Here is a 21,159-nt window from a genome sequence, read left to right as displayed (position 1 = left end):
CACACACACACACATGCACACACACATGAACACACACAGGAAGTCTTTTCTACATCTAATCAATATGTGTGTCACTAGCGCCATCTGGCACCATAGAGTAGGCACAAACACAGATGGTATCATGCATAAGGAACACAACATGTACTTAGTGGTTGATCAGTTGGGTGGGAAATGTTCTGGTTAGCCTTTATCAACAGCAAGGCTTATAGGTAAGCCACAACAAACCCCTTATCACAGATAAGAGCTTGGCAGATCAATAGCACCAGCCAGGGCAAAAGCCACTCATCCACTAATGAATACAAGTGTTTTCATTGGCTAAGTGCTGGATTTCCATTCAGCCTATGAAACTGCAGGAGGAAGAATTTGAATGTTTTTCTGATCTTAAACCATAGGTCTGTATATTTAATAGTTTGTGCAGAGACCTCTTGATTCGATATTACAATGATGTTTGGTCAGCATTTCAAAACATATTCCTGTAAGATCTCACTCTCTCCTTAGAGCAGAATAAAACTTTAATTAGCTGTATTTATATGTGAATTTAAAAGCATTATTCAACATATTGTTGTCAACACTTTTATTTATTCAAAAATCAACAATCTTTTAGCATGTCAATATAATAATTGCAATACTTTGTAATTGTAATAGAGACACAACTGCAAGAATAAACCACACATTTGTATATTTTAGGATATTATAAACAGTAAGGCTGACACCTAAATAACATTTATTCAATAATCTTGTAGAGGCAGGGCACATGATATAATTTCCTTAAGAGAAGAGACATTCTCTTCTCCAAATTGGGTTGCCTATGTGAGAATATTTTATTGTACATATAGTGGATGTACAGAACATGTTCTACATGTTGCTTGGTATAAAGACTAAGTTCCCTTCATGCCCCCTTCATTACAATAGAGCAGCATACTGACTCCAGACTACTCTTCTACCTCTCTTTTACCAGCAAGGAAATGATGGATTGTTCCCCAGCTCCCTGTCTCTGGCAGCTTAATGAGCAGTTCTACTGAGCTGAGTTCAGCGTTTTATGTACTAGATGCTCTGAACCATGACAGCATGGGGCTTCTCTCCATCTATTAAACCAGGCCTGCATGGTGAGAAACGCTGACTTATGTGCAAAGCGTTGTAATTAAATTAAATGTGGTTTTGAGCGGCGTACATGTCCGCTGCATAGATTTAACAGTGATCGGTGTCAACAGCGGTTTGTTAATTATGTTATTTTTGAAACAATAACAGGAAGTAGAAATTGCATTATATGTGCCATATATAGCTGTGATTGGTAGCTGTAGTTATAATATGCAAGTTGTAATCTGCAGTTGAAATCTACAATTTAATCTGATTCAGTTTGGCTCAGATATTATTTCATGTTTTGATGAGTGGAAGTGGCTGTGAACCAGGGCTCCTAATGGGTTGTTTTATTCCTGCAGTCATCAGAAAGTAAAGTGCAAAGAGAGCTTGGAGTGGGGAATCTGGCTACAGTGCAGAGCTGCTGACCATCCAAGCTTCATAAGTCAGCTTTCATGCCCTCTTTCACATCTATGGAGGGCAGCCCAAGTTGGCAGCCTTGAACAGACAAAATAAGAACAGTTATTTTAGCACCAAGAGAATGGCCTCTGTACATTTCAAAGCTATATTTCCTGCTACAGTGTTTTTATTTTCTGCCTTTCTGCAAAACTTGCACCTGTACAAAGCAGATTCAGAGAAACAGATCCTCAGACAGTTACAGAGTAATATGAAATAGTAGGACACGTTTATTTGATATGACCAAATGCATGCTCCGCATAATTCAAAACAACTTTTGAAAGCTTTAGTAATGTTTGAGACAAAAGTAGACAGACAAGTCATTGAGATAAGACACTAAGACAAAATACTGATTAGTATACTTAGAGTGCTTTATCATAACATTCAAGTATTACTGCAAACTTGGCATACATAGGGAGGAAAAGTATGTACCATTGTACAATTGTACAATTCCGTGCAAATATGTTGGATAATAGCAATCTGCAATAGAAGACTGATAACTTTTCTTTTCCAAATACATGACATATTAGCCTTAAAGCTGATGTAAGCTGTTTAAGAACACTTATCTTTTAAATTGTCTTTACATCCTGAAAGCTAACAATAAAATAACTACTCTGAAAAATATTGAAAAATAAAATTTCAATACAGTCCAGCTATACTGTATTGAAATTCAACAATACATCTCCTTGTGTGTGTAACATGTTTCGCATATATATATCTGATTCTGAATCTAATATTAACCAGTGAGGAAACGTCTCCACAAGGAGAATCCTCTTTGAATGCAAATAGTGGGATAGGGTGGACTCCTTTGCTAGCGAAGTCTGCTAAAGTAAGCAAGAACTTTACAATTGATCAAAGCAGCTTTAATATATAAAGTGCCACATGACAGCACCTGCTGTAAATATTTTTGCATTAAAACCAAAAAGTATAATCATCTTCAAGTTTCATATTTCTGTCTTAGCACTCATCTGAATGAACGCAGAGGGCTACATTCTTATGCCTCTCCCAGTGATGGCAGTCCTCTGGAAAGTTCCACGCTGCGTAGCTCTCCTTATGACGGCTGATAGCATGCACCACAAACCCAGGAAGATTCTTCTCCAGAGTCTCCACCACGAATTTGGCATTTCCTTTCTTGGCAGGACCATCCATCAGCTGTTGAACACTCTCCTTGGGAACAGGCTGTGGGTTACTGGAGTAGGACACCACCACGTTAGCATCATCGAACCAGTTCTGTCCTGCCACGTGCTGGAAATTTTCACCTGCTCGCCACTTCTGGTAGCTGCTTCCTGACTGGCTGACAATGCGGATGGACCACCTGAGCCAATCATATTTTCTAGCCAGGAAATGGAGCAGCTCCTTTGCTTTGTCTTGGAGGCTCCCACCCTCCTTCTCCCGGAGCAGCCTTTGGACATCCAGGCGTGCCTGCTCAGCAAATGACCGCACACACTCCTCCACTGCAGCTTTCATCTTGGTCTCCACCTCTTGGATCTTCTTACTCCACTCTGAGATCTTTTCCTGCTCTGTGTCCTCATCCTGTGTCAGAGCATAGTTGCCGAGCAAGGCAATAAGACCCAAGCAGAAAAGCTCTTTCATCCGGACGCAGAAGTCCTCCAGCACCCTCCTGTTCCTTGTCTCATATTTGTCCACTACCTCTAGCACAGAACCTCCGAAAGTGCTGTTCCCCATCAGAGCGTCATACAAGATGTGGAGGTTCTTCTCACCTCCCGTTTTTTTAAAATGGTCCAGGAACAGTCGTGTTTTGACTTCCCTGAACTGAGGCTTTGCCTCTAAGATGTCCAGATATTTCCGGAACTGGTTGCACAGGTTTTCTTCCACAGTAAAGTACTGGGAGTCCAGGCATCCCTTCTTGATCTCACGGTCAATGTCTTCCAGCTCAGATGAGAGCACTTCTAGCTTGTTCCTCACAGTGACAAACTGCTCCTTGACATAGAACACCTCCTTGCTCTGCACATTGTCCAGAGCCAGCCGCAGGACAGGAGCAGCAGCCTCACATAGGGGGAGAAGCTCCCCCACCGTGCTGGCCAGCACCTCCGCCCCTCTCTCGAACAGCTCCATCACAGCCTCGATGGCCTCCTTCTTCTGCGCCACCACTTTCTCCAGTGGACTGGGCATTGCTGTGAAGGCAACAACCAAGGAAACCCATTTAGAAACGGACATAGATTAAAAACTGCCCCATGGGAGGTGGAACACCATATAATATGAATTAAATAAAAAGCGTTTTAATGCAATTTTGTTTTAAAGATACACATATGGCATTTTTACCTACAGGTATCTTGATTAAGCTGTAATAAAAAGATATCTAAGCATATGAACAGCAATAAATGACCGTGCTAAAAAAAAATGCAGACGACGTTTAAATGCACATTAAACTTAAGATAGATCTCTAAAACGCACAGGAATCCCGTGGTCTCCCATAAATTATTGCGCACTTTTCGGCTATTCATTGTTCCCGAATGCAGTGAGATTTCTGAGCCATAAAATGTCCTGGCAATCACGTAATAAATAAATATTTTAAGAACTGTGTAATTATTGATATTTTCTACAGCAAAAATGAAGATAGGCAAAGTCACATTCAACGATTTTCGGGAAAATATGCTATTTGATCTGCCTTTCTTTACTCTGTGCCTTTAAATAGATTGTGTTTTCCTATTAAATTACCAGACAACAGAGGAGAACCAATACAGAGAATTTCAATCAAATTAAAAAGGTATTTAGAGTTGTTCGACAATTCTCTTATCCTTACTGGTAGAATTCCAGGGGCCCACACAGGACACACCTTGAAATTAAACTGCAGTAAAGCCTGTACCTCAAAGATACTTTGAATGTAGACACCTCCAAGATACAGACAGTATTGATTACCAGTAGTTAATCGTAGATTCTCCACGCCTGGTAGGACGAACAGCTGCTGTAGAGCGTTTCAGATTCACCAATATTTCCTTAAGTTTCTGTATTCAGCGCGGTGATGATGTTATATCGACTGTGGAATGAGGACTGAAGACAGAGAGAGAGAGAGAGAGAGAGAGAGAGAGAGAGAGAGAGAGAGAGAGAGAGAGAATTTCGCGTAGTGAGCACCATTTGTGGATACCTCTTAGTAACAGACGGATAAACCCTAATTTTGTGCGATAGCTGACGAAAACGAAATACCATACGAGGTCTTTGAAATTTCTTTAACTTCTCTGTTTAGAACTGTTTTGTGTTCTAGTAATAGCAAACACTGTGCCCAGTGCGCAACATTTAACCTCCAACTGAGAGCACATCAATTTTACCCACCGGAATCTGAATAAACGCTGTAATTTTCCTTACAAAAGGTAAGTGTTTCACAAACAATTGGTGTACATGTCAGATGGTTCACAATCTGATTTTAATATGAATTATATGGTTTTAATATTTGTGGTAAGATTGTTGGAGATGCATATTTTGAAGTCTTACCTTTTTATCTCTGTGCTATTCCGGCTCCTGGTGAGTATTGATTCGAAGAAATTGAGCCGTTGTAAAATCTCTGGTTGCCTTGTTGTGCATATCGAGGTCACGGCTCAATATTTAACCTGCGTCAGTCGTTTTTTTGTTTTTTTTCTATGATGATTTTGCCTTTGGTTATATCAAATACAGAAGAAATGTATATAAATCTAATTTAAATGCTTTTTAATGTTTCCATGTACCGAATACTAATGGATAGGGATGACCATGGTCCAAGATACACACTCAGTTATTTTATATTTTGCTATATTATTTATAGTATTCTGTATGTGTATCCATAATACATAGATGATGTATGGTGAATGATGCCTACTCATGTCAGGAATGATTGTCGATTTGGAAAATGATGGTCTTTACGCTGATAATAGCTTTCAATATAATTGCTATAGATTACCCTATTTAAATTTCGGACATACGTCTAGTATTCGTTCGTGTAACGTCAGTGTAACGTGCCAAAAAGAAAGACCAGACAACATGTCTCAAAATTCTTTATCAGAGAGAGGACTACGCGCCCCAGTGTCCACGATGCTGGATAGTCAAGAAGTACCAGGGAAGGGAAAAAGATTTGGTAAAGTAACTAATGTTTTTCCTTTGGTTTATTGAAGTAGAACTGGGTTCTCTCAAAGCAAAATAATTTTCCACATTTCCCTGAGGGAAGGCCTCAAACCTGTTTTACTTGCTTTTGGAGGAATGTTACAATGTTTTGCAGGGGCTCGGGTCTTAACTGTGGGAATTTTTGGGAAGGCGCAGATGTTTGCCCTTTTTTTCTTTCATCTCTGAATCAATACTCATTCAAATGGCGTATTTACTGCTGGGGACATTGTGTAGTTACCTCTCGTTGTTCCAGCCGATCACTTAGGCCATCGTATTTGTACTGGCTTGAAAAAAAAATCTACAAAGCCAGAACTAAAAGCAGGCACCAGCCAGAATAAGTAAACAGAGTCCACATCACCTTTAAGGATTTGCTCGCACGTGGGTTGGTTATGAGTGATGGTGATGGAAGACAAATACTATCTGCAATGGTGAAATCTTTCTTTAAGGGAGTAGAGATCGCTGTTACCTTTTACAAACTCTGCCATTATATCATCTGAATGTTTTACTAAACAAAGGAGAACTAAATGTTCATATCACACAAAGGCAGGGAGACTGGTTAAGTTGCAGGTGCGTAATGCTCTACCAGACCATACAAACATATAAGGTGTAATTGTGACGAGAGACAACTACGGAACCCTAAACAAAGAATACAGTGTTACCAAAAACATCTAAGATATAAGTGCCAGGTCCCGAGGATTGCAACAGGCGGCAAAGGCGGGGTGGGGTGGGGTGGGGGGTGCGGTTGTTAAAAAGGGGACTTTGCAGGGGCGCGTTCATTGGCACCCCAAAAACAAAACACCTGGATGATTTAGTTCGCTTAGGTAGCTGGACAGGGAAGCTTTGGCCAAATTTGGGCAGATTACTAACTAAAATACCAAGACGTTTATTCAATTATTATTAACCTTTTTATGTTTACATACGTAAACTTAATCTCTCGCGCCGAAGGGCTCGGCTTGCCCTGTCACAGAGCGTAAACTGAAAGCGTCAGGTAAAAAAGACAGGGAGCAAGAACTAGCAGAGGGGTGCTCAGAGGGGTGTTTTTAAAACTCGTTTGTAAATTTTCAAACAGACAAACAAAATGTTCTTGCCTTCATGAGTAATTTAAATTTTTACGTTTTCCATCTTTTAAAAGACCATTTAAACTCTTCGTTAGTGACGGAGCTAGGAACGCGTCCGCGCCGGCTATAGCGAGGGGTTACAGATCAAACAGGACTGCCTTAATCACTACTACAAGTGACTAGGTGCAAGGAGTCGTGCTTATATTTGCGGACGGAGCTCTAAATGCTAAATCTAATGCATTTAACCACTGTTTGCAATGCATTTAACCACTAAACGCAACCAATTCAAGGTGTTTAATAGTTTAGCCCACAGTAGAATAGAATAGAATACTTACTCAGCACAACCAACACTGATGGATTAGTACAACCTTAGTACGAACAAATTATAATAGCATATAAAATATCAGTATAGAATCACATGGTAGCCCTCACAGAAAAGCCTGTAAATATTCACATAAACAGTCAATGAACAGTACCAAAAACGTACATGACATACACAATCTACAACAAAGATCACAAGTTCAAAGTTCAAGTTCAAAAGGGGTTTATTGTCATTTCAGCTATATACAAGTACACAGCAAAACGAAACAATGCTCCTCCAGGACCATGGTGCAATACACAACAAGTGCAACAGACAACACGTGCAATAAGAGTCTAATACCAAAAAGCACTGATGAATTTGAAGAAGTCGCTTCGTAATTGTGAACATGAACATTGCTTGCCTTGCTTGATGGCAAGTGACACATCTGGGTTTTGGATGAGAATAATGAGATTCATCTAGCTGAGGAGAGCATGTGGCGTAAAACGCACATGCTGTGTGAAGGGTACACATGAATCCTATTGGCTCATATGATGGTGGGTTGGATGTGCAGTGATTCCAGTGACAGGAGGACAGTGGCAGTGATCTTTGAGGCTTGGTGCACAGTACACTGTTTGGATGTCTGTGCTACCACACCATACTGAGACAGAAGACATCAAGATGTTCTCAGTGAGTGATCTGCAGAGAAGAAGGAGGGGCTGACAGAAACAGAACAGATATTTCAGAAAGCATGTATTTAAATAAGCCATTTTGTTAATTGCTGATGTAGAAGGGGTATTGGACATAAATTAGATTAACAACAGCTATACTGAGACAATTAGACAAGCGAATAACAATACAGTCGTGGCTATTAATCTTAATATATGTTAGGCCTGTATTTCCATTCGTCACTAGTCCTAAATCTGGAAGCGGGCCAGGTGTCTCGACTGACATCTATTGGCAAAGAAATTCATAACAGACAACAAACACACACACACAGAACACACACACACACACACACACACACACACACACACACACACACACACATATATATATATATATATATATATATATATGTGTGTGTGTGTGTATTTTTATTTTACATATGTACATACATATATATGTGTGTGTGTGTGTGTGTGTGTGTGTACATATGTACATATGTAAAATAAAAATACAGCAAGTGATGTTTAGCATCACTTATAGTATATAGTACTATGACCCATGTAAGTTGTAGAGAAGATGTAAGTCTCTTTACATTTTAGCGCTGTGGCTTATATTTGCCTCTCAGACTTAATTCGAAACAACTTACCTTTCATATAACAGTAATTCCGCGAGGAGTGGCTCGAATCACAAATTAAATTGTCTTAGCGTTTAAGAAAATTGTGCCATCTCGTGGTACAATGTAGAATGGCATGTCTCAGGCTGTCTGACGAGTACAGACTGACAGCAGTGTGCCTTTTTTTTATAGCACCTCTCAGTTTTTAACCCAACTAAGTGTATATCTTATTCCCTTGCACACGTACAAAGTCTCAGATTATATCAAAGGCAAATCTGAGTTTAGATTTCGTTTTTAACCACACTTTTCAAAAATAAACACAACGTTATGCTGATTTCAGACTTCATACAAAAAATGGAAGTTAAAAATATAAGATATCACATTTTCAAGTTTACATATATCATTTATTGATAGTGCAGCATAGTGTTTTGTATACTTGTACTCTGTCCTGGAACTCCAAACATCAGAATGTCTCATGGGACACTACTTTATCTGATTTCAAAGTGTATATTAACTGAATTTAAGTGCATATAAACATGTGATCATAATAGATGAAGTATAGATAAGTTACTGTATTGTAGGGTAAATAGTTTTTTTATATGGCCCAAAAATAGGGGAGGGAAAGTAAAGGATTCATAAGGATAAAATGAAAATGTATTTAAAAGATAGCTGAAGTATATTGGAGGCACCAAAATGGCTGCAATAAACACCCTATAAGACCACACTAGAAGCAATGAGTTCTAAGCTGATACTGAAAAACTATATTAGCTAAATATATCTATATACCTAAACAATTATTTGAGTCTGTTTCAATTGTGGAGTGTGAGCAGGCATAGGGTAAATCTGTGGCAAGAAACCATTCACAATCATTGGTAAAAGATAAGATAAGGAGATCAGAGTCCATATTATACCAAATATTGAGGAAATGGAACATAAAAAGGAGAAAAAAAAAACATTCAGTGTACTACTCTGAATGATGCATCAGGTGATTGCAGAAGAGTCCGATGCCAAAACAAAGCAGTATTCTGACTAAACATTTTATGATGTCATGAACATTTCCATAGAAAGTTGCATGTCTTCATGTTCTTCCTACGAAGACCTATAGAAGACCGTCTATGATCATTTAGTGCAAAGACCAATGCTTTTCCCTCATAGTTTCTGAGAGTATATACGTTGGTGAGGCTTAATACTATATAAATAAATTACCTGGCTCCATACCACAGCACCTAAGACAATGGCTCCTGCATGTAACAGAGCTCATATAAATAACGTGTGTCTAGTTCTGTAGTGGTGATGTTACAAGGCCGTTTTTTAGCACAGTAAGGCGTAATTGCAAAACATTCAAAGTAAAATGTGGCCAATATTTATTCATATATGGGGTTTGTGTAGAGTTTGAAGTGGTTTAGTAGCATCTTAGATTTATTTTATTGTGCCCTTTTCCAGCATTTTAAACTAATGTGAGTAATATGAATGCATGCCAATCTGTGTCTTGGTGTAGGAAAGGTGACAGCTTTAGACAGGATAGATTTAGACATCAAGCTTTAGATAGGATAGACTGGGTTTGGTTTTTGGCATAAAGGTTGCAGATATAATGGAACTGCTTATAGTGTAATCCTATCAGACTACTTCTGAATTACGGGATTTCAAAATACCAATCCAAGGCAGCCAGGTGGGCGGGAGAATGATGTATTGAAACACACCTTGAAACACAAGCGAGCCACGAGGAAAGAATCAAGGACAGAGACAAGCCCATAGCTTTGTTCTTGTGCACATAAGTGAGGTTTGAAACTCTGTGGTGTATTTGGAAGAGACTAAAATGGTGTGTGTTTTGTATGCTGACCCACTGGCATGTTTAGATTCTCTCAGTAACATTCACTGCAACCAGTGCAAAACATTTCTCAGCAATATACTAAAAGACATTCAAGGTAAACTGTGAATTTGGTAGGAATTAAATTTAACATAATATTTAACATTACCTAACATCTATTGAACATCTATTTTTGGCTGGAGACCTAACAAAAAGCCCAAATTAATCAATATGTTTGATGGCATTTCATTACCACCAAACTGATTTCAAAAACCTTTAATCCAATTTTATCATATTTGATAAGATATCCTTGTCTTCTTCATTTGAGGATGTCAAATATTTGACAGTAAAGCTGTCAAAAGGTGGATTTAGTGGGACTATCACAGTGTGTGTGCACAATCACGGGGATGCAGCTCTCACTACAGGCTATTTAGAACACAAAAATCACACAGGACTACTAAGAGGAAATATAAGGGAGAGGGGAAAACAGAAAGAGAGGACAGAGTCGACAAAAGCCCACATAAACAGAAAAATGAAAGAAAAGAGAAACAAGACCATAGAGAGCAACAGTGCATATATAGGGCAAATGGGGGAGTCCTGGAAAGAAGGGGGTCAGTGTGGAATCACTTGCAGCTCCTCAGCACCTCCTGCATCCTCTCCTGCACTTTCTCCATCTTCTCTGCCCACTCCTCACTCAGGCCCTCCTCGTCGTCGCCAATGGTGGCAGCATAGCCCATCAGGGCAATGAGGCCGATGCAGAACAGGTAGGTGAGACGGGTGCACAGGTGTTCCATCACCTGCCGATCGCCCCCTGAGTGGCTCATGTACACCTCGAGGATGGGCCTACTGAAGAGCTTGGGCTTGCCCATCACCCCCTCGTAGAGTGAGTGCAAGTTCTGGTCACCCAGGTCGTTGGCATAGCTTTCCTCGAAGTCGGCCTTCTTGCGCTCCCGGTGCTCAGGTTTTGCCTCCACGACCTCCATGAACTTGCGGAACTGGCTGCGGAGGTTCTCCTCGATGCGGCTGTATTGGCCGTCCAGTGTTTCCTTCTTGATCTGCAACAGGGCATCTTGGTTCCTCTGTGAGATCTCGTATAGACCACGGTTAACGCTGCTGAACTCGCGCTTCAGAGTCTGGATATCCTCATCGTCCACGTGGTGTAGGACGACACGGAGGAGCGAGCCTGCCACGCCAAAGATGGGGTTCACCACAGCGGCCGCTGACGAGATGGTGGCCACACACTCCAGGACCTTCACTAATCCTCTCTTTAACTTGTCCCGGTCCTCCAAGATCTCAATATCAGCCATAGTGAGTAGAAGTGTTCTTCAAAGCAATGCCAGCTTAAGAGAGGAAAGAAAGAAATACATGTGATCAATAATGTGACAAATTCAAAATTAAAATATTAATATGAATAGAGTGAGGTATGCAACTAATCATAAAATAATACTTTTGGGTACCTAACCAATCCAATCTTCCCTTTTTATTTACTACTACTATTTAATTTCCAATTACTAATTTATAGAGCCACCTTGAATTAAGTCTGTCACTCTGAGGACTTATTTACACTATATATTTATGCTAATCACATATTGCAAATGCATATTGTCATTTTATTTGGCAGTTTGGGACCTATGGGTAGTTTCTCACAAACATCTGAGTGGGCATGGTAAAAGGGAGATGCCAATATGCAAACCTTTGTAATGCCTTCATTGGTTTGTATCCTACTGAATACAAAACAGGAATGATTTGCATATCCACCTATGATAAAGTAACCTAGTAACTAGAAGAGCTGTATGTGTCTAAAGAGAGCCCTATCCTTACTTTGAGATTTTTGCAATATTTAATTGATCCAATATAAAAGGATTGATTTCTAATATTTCTAACAAAGGTCACTGAAACAAATTGTGCATCACACTTTCGAAGCAAAAAAAAAGCTAAACCTGAATATGACTTGAAAAAGGCATTTATTTTTGTGCAAACAAGTCAAATATCATGGTCCACAGTTGCAAAGAATTGTAAAATTAACCTCAACTATATAACACAAATATGCAATGATGCAGATTCCAGCTTTCCCATACATTCATCCACAATAAAATATTTTAAGTATTTTTAAATCATTCTTAATATTTTGCATACAAAAAAGAAGATTGGGGGATTTTTAAGTGCTATAGAAACAGAATGCAACTGCACAGGAAAAACCACAACCACAGGAAAAGTGGCTAAGGAAAAGATCATTCCTCATTACACATACATGTGACTGATTTTGGCTTCTTTGATTGCTTTCTTGATTACAAACCTTCAGAAAATCATATGACTATGTTTTTAACATTATTTCAGTGCATTTGGTATTAGTCACACTTGTCACACTGTTCTAGCACTTCTTGCATCTTCTTTTGAATCTCGTGGACCCTCGGGGTCCATTTCACCTGGACTTCCTCCTCATCGTCTTCGCTGATGGCAGTGTAGGCCATCAACGTCATGAGGCCCATGTGGAAAAGGTGAGCCAAGTGAGAGCACCTGGCCTCCATCATCCTCCTGTTCCTGTTGTAGTGCTCCAGGTACACCTTTAAAAGTGGCCTCCCGAACAATGAACACGTTCCCATGACACCACGATAGTACACATCCAAGCTCATGTCGCTCTTGTCCCTCTCGTAGGTCTTCTCAAAGTCCTTCATGTAGCGGCTGGTGTTGTCTGGGTCTGCCTTGACGCGCGCCACCATGGTGTTAAGGGCGCTGTACTGGTGCTTGATTAACTCCTCATACTTGCCGAATGTCTCATTGACCTCGTCGATACGGATCTGCTGTAGGGTCTGCTTGTTCTTCTGCGAGATGCTTTCCAGCTTGTCATGGAGTTGTTGGAAGTCCTTGTCCAGCTCGTTCGCCTCATCCTTCACCAGACCCTTCCGCACCACACCGATCAGGGAAGTGACAATGCCAAACACAGGGTCTATGGATGAGGCAAAGGAGGAGATCTTCTCCACGCAGCCCAGCACCTTGGCTGCGGTCTGTTTGATTTGCTCTTTGTCGGCCATGGATGCAGACGATCACCAGTGTAGTCGCTCAGCTAGTCGTCAGTCCTCTGCAGTTCTGAAAAACAGAAGTATATATATTCAATTTTTGATGCCCTGCGTTTTTCCAAATGCTTCATTATGTTCAGATGTCCTTCATGTTCCCTTCTTTGCAGTGGGCTGCTGTCCAGTTCTGAAACGGCTAAGAACAGAAAAGTGGCATGCACCTTTGAGAGACAGTCTTCTACAGAATATGCCTTGGTCTGCCATTCCTGACAGAGTTCAGACCTTGTTTTGGTCTGAAATTGCAGTAGTAAAGTTGGTTATCTACTCTTTAGCCTAAATCAAAGTTTATCAGATTTAAATCTAAACCAGCACTTCCCAGACATGGACTTCAGTAATCCCTTATCATTTGGAAGCAGGCCAGTACCATTACAACTGGTGATGAGCAATCTAAAAAAGGAAGAGGGGTTAAATTTTGTATTCACGTTGACCCCGTCCTGGAAGAATCATCAACATGCATGCAACACGAGAAACTGCCTCATTAGTTCCTCAAAAACAAATTTAGCTAATGGTCTCTACGCAGCGATTTCCTGTCAGTCATACACTGGCCACTGTTTACCTTTAGAAAAAGGACATATATACAGGTAAACAAATTCCTTAAAATACAATTATACAAAGAATTCGGTGAGAGAGGGTCTATCTAGCACTGGACATTTTTATTCTAGCTAAGCTAAACTAGCTAGGGTAGCTAAGAGGGAAAACAAACTCTGCCTATGTAGCGCTAGCAAACAGCAACATTGATATAAAAAGACTTCACACGAAGCGTAAACAGTGAACAGAAATAAATGTGGCTAAGGAGAGAAACCTTACCTGTGTTTACGGCTGTAGTTCTTTGCTTCCTAATGGTGCTGCTACTGTATTTATACAGACAGCCACCATCTCAGTCTCCGGCTGGAGAAACAATCCTTGTCTCTGTGCCATATTAGGGCAAGGGTGGGGAAGTGACTCATGACTGAGCTACGGACCCAGCGAGGGAGGGACTGCAACTCTTCCGCAGTCCTTTGTACCGCATAGAAAATGGCTGTAACTCTCGGTCGCAATTGGTTGCCCTTCGGCGCACACTTGAAATGCTGGCGTTTGCCAAACTGGTCAAAATAGAAGAGTCGGGTATAACAGGAATTGCGAATTTCCCAGAAGAAACGAATGGCATTGTGGGTTGTGAAGTAAAGTGAAACTATACATTTACAGATTTAACTGTGTGAAATATAAAAAAAATAATCCACTGTTTAAGAAACACACGGGCGAACCAACATCTGGCGCCGTGGATCTAAAACAGCGGCTGTTATGCAACTGTTCCAACTGTCGTGCAACTGCTCATTTTAAACAGCTGACAGACAAAGCTATAGTATCCCGATTCTCTCTAACTTTCCTTGACAGTCTATTACTGACAGAGGCCACTTTTGCTTGAGGGTCTAGTTTATATAATCATCATTAATCATTTTGAAACCTTAACCATAGCTGAGTCAATGAACATCGGTTGGTGTTTTTTAAGGTTACCAGTGTTGAGTAACTGAAGCCATGAAGGACAGTAGTACCATGTAATGGCACTTCTGGAGAAACTTGTTTTTAAGAGCCTTCCTCAAGGATACACTGGCAGAGAGCAGTTGAAAGACAAATGCCTCCAGTATACCTCCATGGTACAGAGGTTAATATTTAATTTAATAAAATCTGATCGTACATCATTGTGCAATTTCTGCCCGGGATCAAATAATTTTTATCTAGCTCTCCATCATGCATCATTTACAATCATTACATGGAATGCCAGTCCTCTCTGCAACATGCTTACACAGGAATACTTCTCACGTAACAGGGCTTCCTGCAACAATAGAATTAAAACGAATCACAAATCACTTTAGAGGTCAAAGTTCACAGCATGAAGTAAGCATAGCAGTAGACTACAGTAAGATTCCAGTTTCATGCAGCTGGCGCTACATTTGATAATGCAACTTTTGCTGGGTCAGAACAAGAGCATTAAAGCCTCAGTGCAATACGAATCTCTGCCTTCTGTGTGGAATCAAGTTGGTTCATCTAATCATGAAGTCACACTCAAGCAAAAATAGACAGAGGACTATCATGTAAGCCTCAGATTTCCACTAACTCATTCTGAGCTATTGTACCTGGTGATCGTGACATTTTCCTAAATTAATATTAAACTGAAACATAAACTTAAGCACATAATGATTCCGTTGCTAGATGCTGGACTCAAATCTTGGGATAACATCCATAGGTTTTCACCTAAAGGTGAAATAAGTATGAATGAATAAGAGAGATCCTTAAATGAAGTCCAGGCTCCATTATAAACTCAGGGTGACTGGTGTAGAGTTTATTTACTGGTGTAGAGTTCTGAAGAATTTGACAAAGGGCACACCAGAATGATGAACAGGTATGTAAGCTAGATACAATCAGCCTGGAGAGCTTGGTGATATGTAACTGAATTCCATGTAATGATTGTAAATGACGCATAATGGAGAGCAAGATAAAAAATTTTGGATCCCGGGCAGAAATTGCACAATGATGTACGATCAGATTTTATTAAATTAAATATTAACCTCTGTACCATGGAGGTATACTGGAGGCATTTGTCTTTCAACTGCTCTCTGCCAGTGTATCCTTGAGGAAGGCTCTTAAAAACAAGTTTCTCCAGAAGTGTCATTACATGGTACTACTGTCCTTCATGGCTTCAGTTACTCAACACTGGTAACCTTAAAAAACACCAACCGATGTTCATTGACTCAGCTATGGTTAAGGTCTCAAAATGATTAATGATGATTATATAAATTAGACCCTCGAGCAAAAGTGGCCTCTGTCAGTAATAGACTGTCAAGGAAAGCTAGAGTTTCTCCATAAGTGTCATTACATGGTACTACTGCCCTTCATGGCTTCAGTTAAAACGTAGACTTTGAGAGTGTGTGTGTTTCAAGATGCTTACTGAACATGAACTTATTTTATCAAAAGTAAATCAAGCCAGAGATCAGGCTTTTGCCTTTGTATACATCAAAATGAAACCTTCCAGAATGCCACACTGATATTACAGTTATTTTACTCAGCTGTACATTTGCCAGTTTTGAGTTTAGTGAGGGCAGGTGTTGCAGATGTTCTTTTATGCATACCTATTCCGACTCTGCTCTGAATACATGAAGCATTATATTGTATTATGTATTTTTGTTATATAGTATTGATATTCATAGTATTGCAAGGGTGCATGTGTATTTATTTTACACAAGTTACAAAACTGACTTATTTTGGGACATGACACACTTACAAGAAGAAAAAAAAGCCATGCATCTGAAACTAACAGCAGCTTTCCGAATAGTGGCTTTAATGAAGCCTGCTCAGTTGTAATAGCCATTGAGCTGTGCTTAAAGGCCTCAGAAAGCATTTGTTTACTTCTTATTAAAATGGAATCTGGTATCAGATTACTCATTCATCACATTGAAAAAACAAGTTAGAACAAGGAATGGCTGACTTTTATGAATTTATAGACTGACAGCCAGATTAAGTCTGAAGGACATGCTTTATGAGAATGTAATGATGTGTCAAGGAGTGAGATATTTGAGATGGCTGTGATCAAAAAAAACTTTTTAAAGACACATGGAAAAAGAGCTTGAGACAAAGATTCTGGCATTCCTAAACAGCTACTTTAAGCAGCGTGGCTGAAGCAAAGACATTCACTCAAACAGAGTAAACCCTCGTAGCACATCATGGGCATCTAAAAGCAACACCATCCATGGTTATGAGAGACCCATGCAGTACAGAGTTAACTGAATTGGCTATTAGCTATTCAGCATAAACCTCTTCAGAGGATTAATCAGCCTAGCATTCAAACCAGGCAGAGTGAGTGAAGTAGATTGGCTGACAGATGCCAAACTGAGGGCCCATGACAAATTTAATTCAACACAGTGTCATTTCACACCCAGTCACATACCTACTACAGGCCTGACCCATAATGTAGCTCTGCTTGTTTCTTGATTTCTATATAAGCCCTACACTGTGGGGGGCTCTGAACATAGGTAGCTAAGAGCCACTCGCTGCACATATACATAGGTATATGGTCACTGATACATAGGTCCGATGCTTTCAAAATTGCCAGGCCTGTTCCCTAAACGTACCAGAGGGGGCAGTGATTTACATTTTTACATGTATGACCAAAATCTGTCACAGGCTGAATACAAAGATAGTTTGGCTCTGAGGCCAACTTCAGCGTGCAAATTTAACCCTTTATATCCCTTATACTTTTAGACATTGAACAGCAAATTTGTACACAGTAATAAACAGATGCAATACCATACTTATACAACTTAGGTGTGAGCAATAATTCTGGAAACTCCATTTTTTTCATAAAGTTAATAATTTATCACATACTTCGTCTTACAAGTTGCTGTTACATTCTCTAGTTAACCCTTTCTTTACATCATATCTACATCAGGCCATATGTATAGGCTGATGTAACATTATTCTAGCTATAGGTAGCATTTTTCTAGCTTCCATTTGAAATATCCAAATGATTTACTGGGTTACTAGTAATGTATTTATGATTCAAACTAATGTGAATAAACTAGAACTAGAATTCCTTCATTTTTATTTACTTCATCTGCAGGCAATTCTTTGCTTTTTAGTTACAGGAATATGGTTAAAGGACATAATTCCTTTGAATAAGAATCATGACTGGTGGGTACTAAAGGGTTAATAGAGGAAATTATATTTATAAACAATAAATGAATATAGAAGGTGGAAGCAATCTCTAGAAGCCACTATTTACATCGCCTAAGCAACAAATTTAAAAACTCTTTAATAGGTAAAGGAAGTATTAGCCCCACCCACCCTTCTATTGTTGTTAAGGCATTGTTATATGATATACATAATGCTTGTCAGATCACTTCTGACAACTAAAAAGACTCAATAACAGTTCACCACAAAGGTCCTGGTGATGGGAGATACTGTAAACTAGTGTTTGTTTACCCCATAGCAAACTGTTAAACAGTTAAACTGATACTGGCTGTGACAGGGCTAGTTATGAACACAACCAACCAAGTGACCAATGAGAGCTGAGTGTGCTTCTTGATAAAAACAATTTGTTTAGGCCAGTGCAGTGTACTATTTATTAATCCTCACAAATGTGTAAAAATAAACAATTTTCATAAAATCATTTGGTGTGCTTTTTTATATTTTCAGCTGTAAACACAGAGACATGCTTCAGTATGATAGTTAACATAGCAGAAAGGTAGTTAAGTCAGGAAGTAAGCAACCGCATTCACTCCTGTGAGGAGCGGCCATCTTTAAATTTCCCTGTCACTTCACACAGAGGGAGCTAATCAGTTTAATCTGACCAGTTAAATTATACAAAAACACAGCAGAGGATATTATTTGCATAGATATGTTTAGTTTGAATGTCTCTCTTATGTCATATACTACTTTTATAACAATTTCCACTCTTCTCTTTACAGAAAGTAACCTGTCTGCTAGTCCTAGCCCTTTCCTTGGCCATCAGCCTTGAGACCAAGAAAGAACATCTGAAAAACTACTTCATGAAGCCATAAGACAACAATGCACCTTCTTTCTGTACTTGTCTAAGTATGTGAGTAGTTCAAAAGGTCTACATCCCCTTTCTAGCAGATCACAGTCAACCAGCTGCCTCCCTAGCTTAGCTATAGCTCCCCCTACCAGTTACTCCATATTTCCCTAATAATGTCCTCTCCTTCCTTTTTTCAGACCAGCAAAAACCCAATATAACACATTTTAAAAACCATCCATTTGCACACATCTGGGCCATAGTAGCTCACAACATACCCATCCATCCACTTATAGCCTAGCCATTGGGCAACATAGCCCATCTTACCTCTTCAGAGAGCTATACTTCCCCTTCCAAAGTCTCAATCTCGACTGTACTTCTTCTTCCCAGCAATCCCTGCAAAAAAGGAACTTCCATGTCAGCATTCAATGTAGGGGTGTTCATATTGGACCATACCATTTTTATACATTATGGAAGGCCCTCTTAGCTCAAAAAGGGCTTATTAGGCACCACTGATGCACAAGCTTCCACTTGCACCAGTGAAAGGGCATGCGTGCAGCCCTCCACTGAGTAACCCCCTCCTCAGCTACCCACATCCTCCCCCAGTTGCATTCAAATATTCCAGTGTCCCAACAGTCAAATAGCCTATACAAGGAGTCAGCTGTCACCCTGGAGGCAGCTGGAGATGCAGTCTCCAAAGAACCTTTGAGAAACACTGTGACACTGCCCCTGGCTCCAAAGAGCCATAATTTATTAATTAAGAGGCAATTTTGTATTTAAATTGAAATTATTCAGTAGAAATAAGCCAAATGAATCAGAAAAATAGCCACTAAAATATATGGTATTCATTGGATTTGGCAGAGATAAGTGAACCAAAGCATCTCTCTAAAGGTGCAGGTGTGTGTCCCAGAAAGTCTTATTATTACTCTAAATAAGAGCAGCAAAAAATCTTGTATATCATATATGTATATAATTGAACATGTAATTAGAGTCACAGTGCATAAGCATTCTGAAAGCATGACTGACCTGTGCCAAGTCCAATTCATTCATTTATTTGTATAATATTTTAAATGTGTTACCTAGTGTCCCAGTTTTGGTAAGACACCATGTTGTGCACTCTCCAATGCATGCTGTGCTCTTTGTAAAATAAACTTCATGCTAAAAAATCAATTTGGGCATAAACATTCCAAATACCTAATAGTGCCCATTCATTATAGTCATTATTAATAGCAATAAAGATAGTTAATTTGGTCATAATTACATCTAGCAACGGTGTACTTAAATCTAGCACAAAATCTTCTGTCTGTTCCTTGTAATGATCAGTGCAATACTTATAGTCTACTTTATGCTTTACAAGGTATCCTACTCTAATTTTCTAGCCCCATATTTTCATTTAGAAATTACAGGAATTTAGAGTTTTTAAAAGTAAATTAGTATGTGAAGATGATGACAACTCAGCAGCCTACACTATTCGGTATAATACATTATAGCACATACAATCCTCTTCCAAACCTCTTCTCAAGCACAACTTTTTTGAATCAAGTTAAGAACAGCTGAAAATTTGACAGGATTCTTCGAATCTGGCATTCCGAGGACAGAAGCCAACATCACTGGCGTTTAACGTGTCTGGACTTGATGCATCACACATACCTTTACAAAGCCCCTCGCTCTCAGCCCACTTAACAACTTAAAACACACTTAAAGCCACAAAATCAATCAGGATGGATTACACATATGCATATCTCGAGCTAAACATTAAAATAAAAAGTGAAATTAACGGAGACTGATACACGCAGTCAAGAGGAACATTAGGCTATTCATTTGCATAACTCATATAGTCTAGTTCTCTGTTTGTGTTGTCCATATGACGTCTTGCAATTGTATCCAGCCCTGAAGAACAACAAAAAACTAAGAAAAGCAAATGCATAAGGGAACAGGTGCAAGAGCCTGAATGCAAAGTGGTGCACAGATGGTGTAGCCTAACTTATTGTCCGTCACGCGTATGGGTCTCACTATAAGCGAGAGGACCAAATGACTGCATAGGCTACCAATAAAAAGGCAAAAATATTCCCATATATTCTCTCTCCGAATGGAAGGGCTCTTGTAAGTCTCTAGTAAAAAGTCCATATTTACATTCACATAACCATAGGCTTGTGCAAGATGCGCATTGAGTGCTGCGTAACGCCATTATCCATCCACTGTCATTAACAAAAGCGACGCTTCACAAATACCATTGAGTAGGCTACATGAGGTTAGTGAGTAAGAAAACATCACTAAATGTGGATTCAAAATATAATATCGAGATACAATTTGCGACCATTCTGTATATTTTGGTTTAACTGTATGAATAATAAATCCTTCACTGTTACGCGGTGTGGTCAGTAGTTTAAAGAGAATAACCTACTGATGGCTGCTTCTAATAACCGATAACCCCAAACTAAATTACACTGATTAACCCAACTAGCACTTTTTTTATTTATTTAGTTGAGCATTTGTTTCCTTCATTTAT

General features: G+C 39.5%; 3 protein-coding genes and 1 long non-coding RNA gene across 6 annotated transcripts; 1 reads left to right on the top strand and 3 right to left on the bottom strand.

Annotated features, from left to right (window-relative positions):
• Positions 1-1,740: 1,740 nt before the first annotated feature.
• On the bottom strand, positions 1,741-5,053 carry LOC113579564 (protein rapunzel-like). Of its 3 annotated transcripts, XM_027013607.2 has the most exons (3): positions 4,984-5,053; positions 4,414-4,545; positions 1,741-3,668 (listed from the first exon to the last, which is right to left on the bottom strand). In XM_027013607.2, the coding sequence occupies exon 3, from the start codon at positions 3,664-3,666 to the stop codon at positions 2,491-2,493; it is 1,176 nt and encodes a 391-aa protein (XP_026869408.2). In that variant the 5' UTR covers positions 3,667-3,668; positions 4,414-4,545; positions 4,984-5,053; the 3' UTR covers positions 1,741-2,490. The 3 variants fall into 3 exon arrangements, with proteins under 3 accessions (XP_026869408.2, XP_026869409.2, XP_081575361.1); XM_027013608.3 differs by lacking the exon at positions 4,984-5,053 and having other exon boundaries at positions 4,361-4,555; XM_081719235.1 differs by lacking the exon at positions 4,984-5,053 and having other exon boundaries at positions 4,414-4,555.
• On the top strand, positions 4,576-18,971 carry LOC113579567 (uncharacterized). The gene is made up of 3 exons (XR_003410885.3): positions 4,576-4,862; positions 5,528-5,599; positions 18,586-18,971. It is a non-coding gene; the product is annotated as an uncharacterized LOC113579567 (long non-coding RNA).
• rpz (rapunzel) lies at positions 8,646-20,957 on the bottom strand. The gene is made up of 2 exons (XM_027013609.3): positions 18,978-20,957; positions 8,646-11,410 (listed from the first exon to the last, which is right to left on the bottom strand). The coding sequence occupies exon 2, from the start codon at positions 11,375-11,377 to the stop codon at positions 10,694-10,696; it is 684 nt and encodes a 227-aa protein (XP_026869410.2). The 5' UTR covers positions 11,378-11,410; positions 18,978-20,957; the 3' UTR covers positions 8,646-10,693.
• Positions 12,018-14,519, bottom strand: rpz2 (rapunzel 2). Its single transcript, XM_027013611.3, has 2 exons — positions 13,952-14,519; positions 12,018-13,157 (listed from the first exon to the last, which is right to left on the bottom strand). Exon 2 carries the CDS (start codon positions 13,100-13,102, stop codon positions 12,419-12,421), a length of 684 nt encoding a protein of 227 aa, XP_026869412.2. The 5' UTR covers positions 13,103-13,157; positions 13,952-14,519; the 3' UTR covers positions 12,018-12,418.
• Positions 20,958-21,159: the final 202 nt, after the last annotated feature.

This window comes from Electrophorus electricus, chromosome 1 (assembly GCF_041902795.1).
Source record: "Electrophorus electricus isolate QZ-2024a chromosome 1, ASM4190279v1, whole genome shotgun sequence".
NCBI classification, from domain to species: Eukaryota; Metazoa; Chordata; class Actinopteri; order Gymnotiformes; family Gymnotidae; genus Electrophorus; species Electrophorus electricus.
This window is presented reverse-complemented; position numbering and strand designations above follow the sequence as displayed.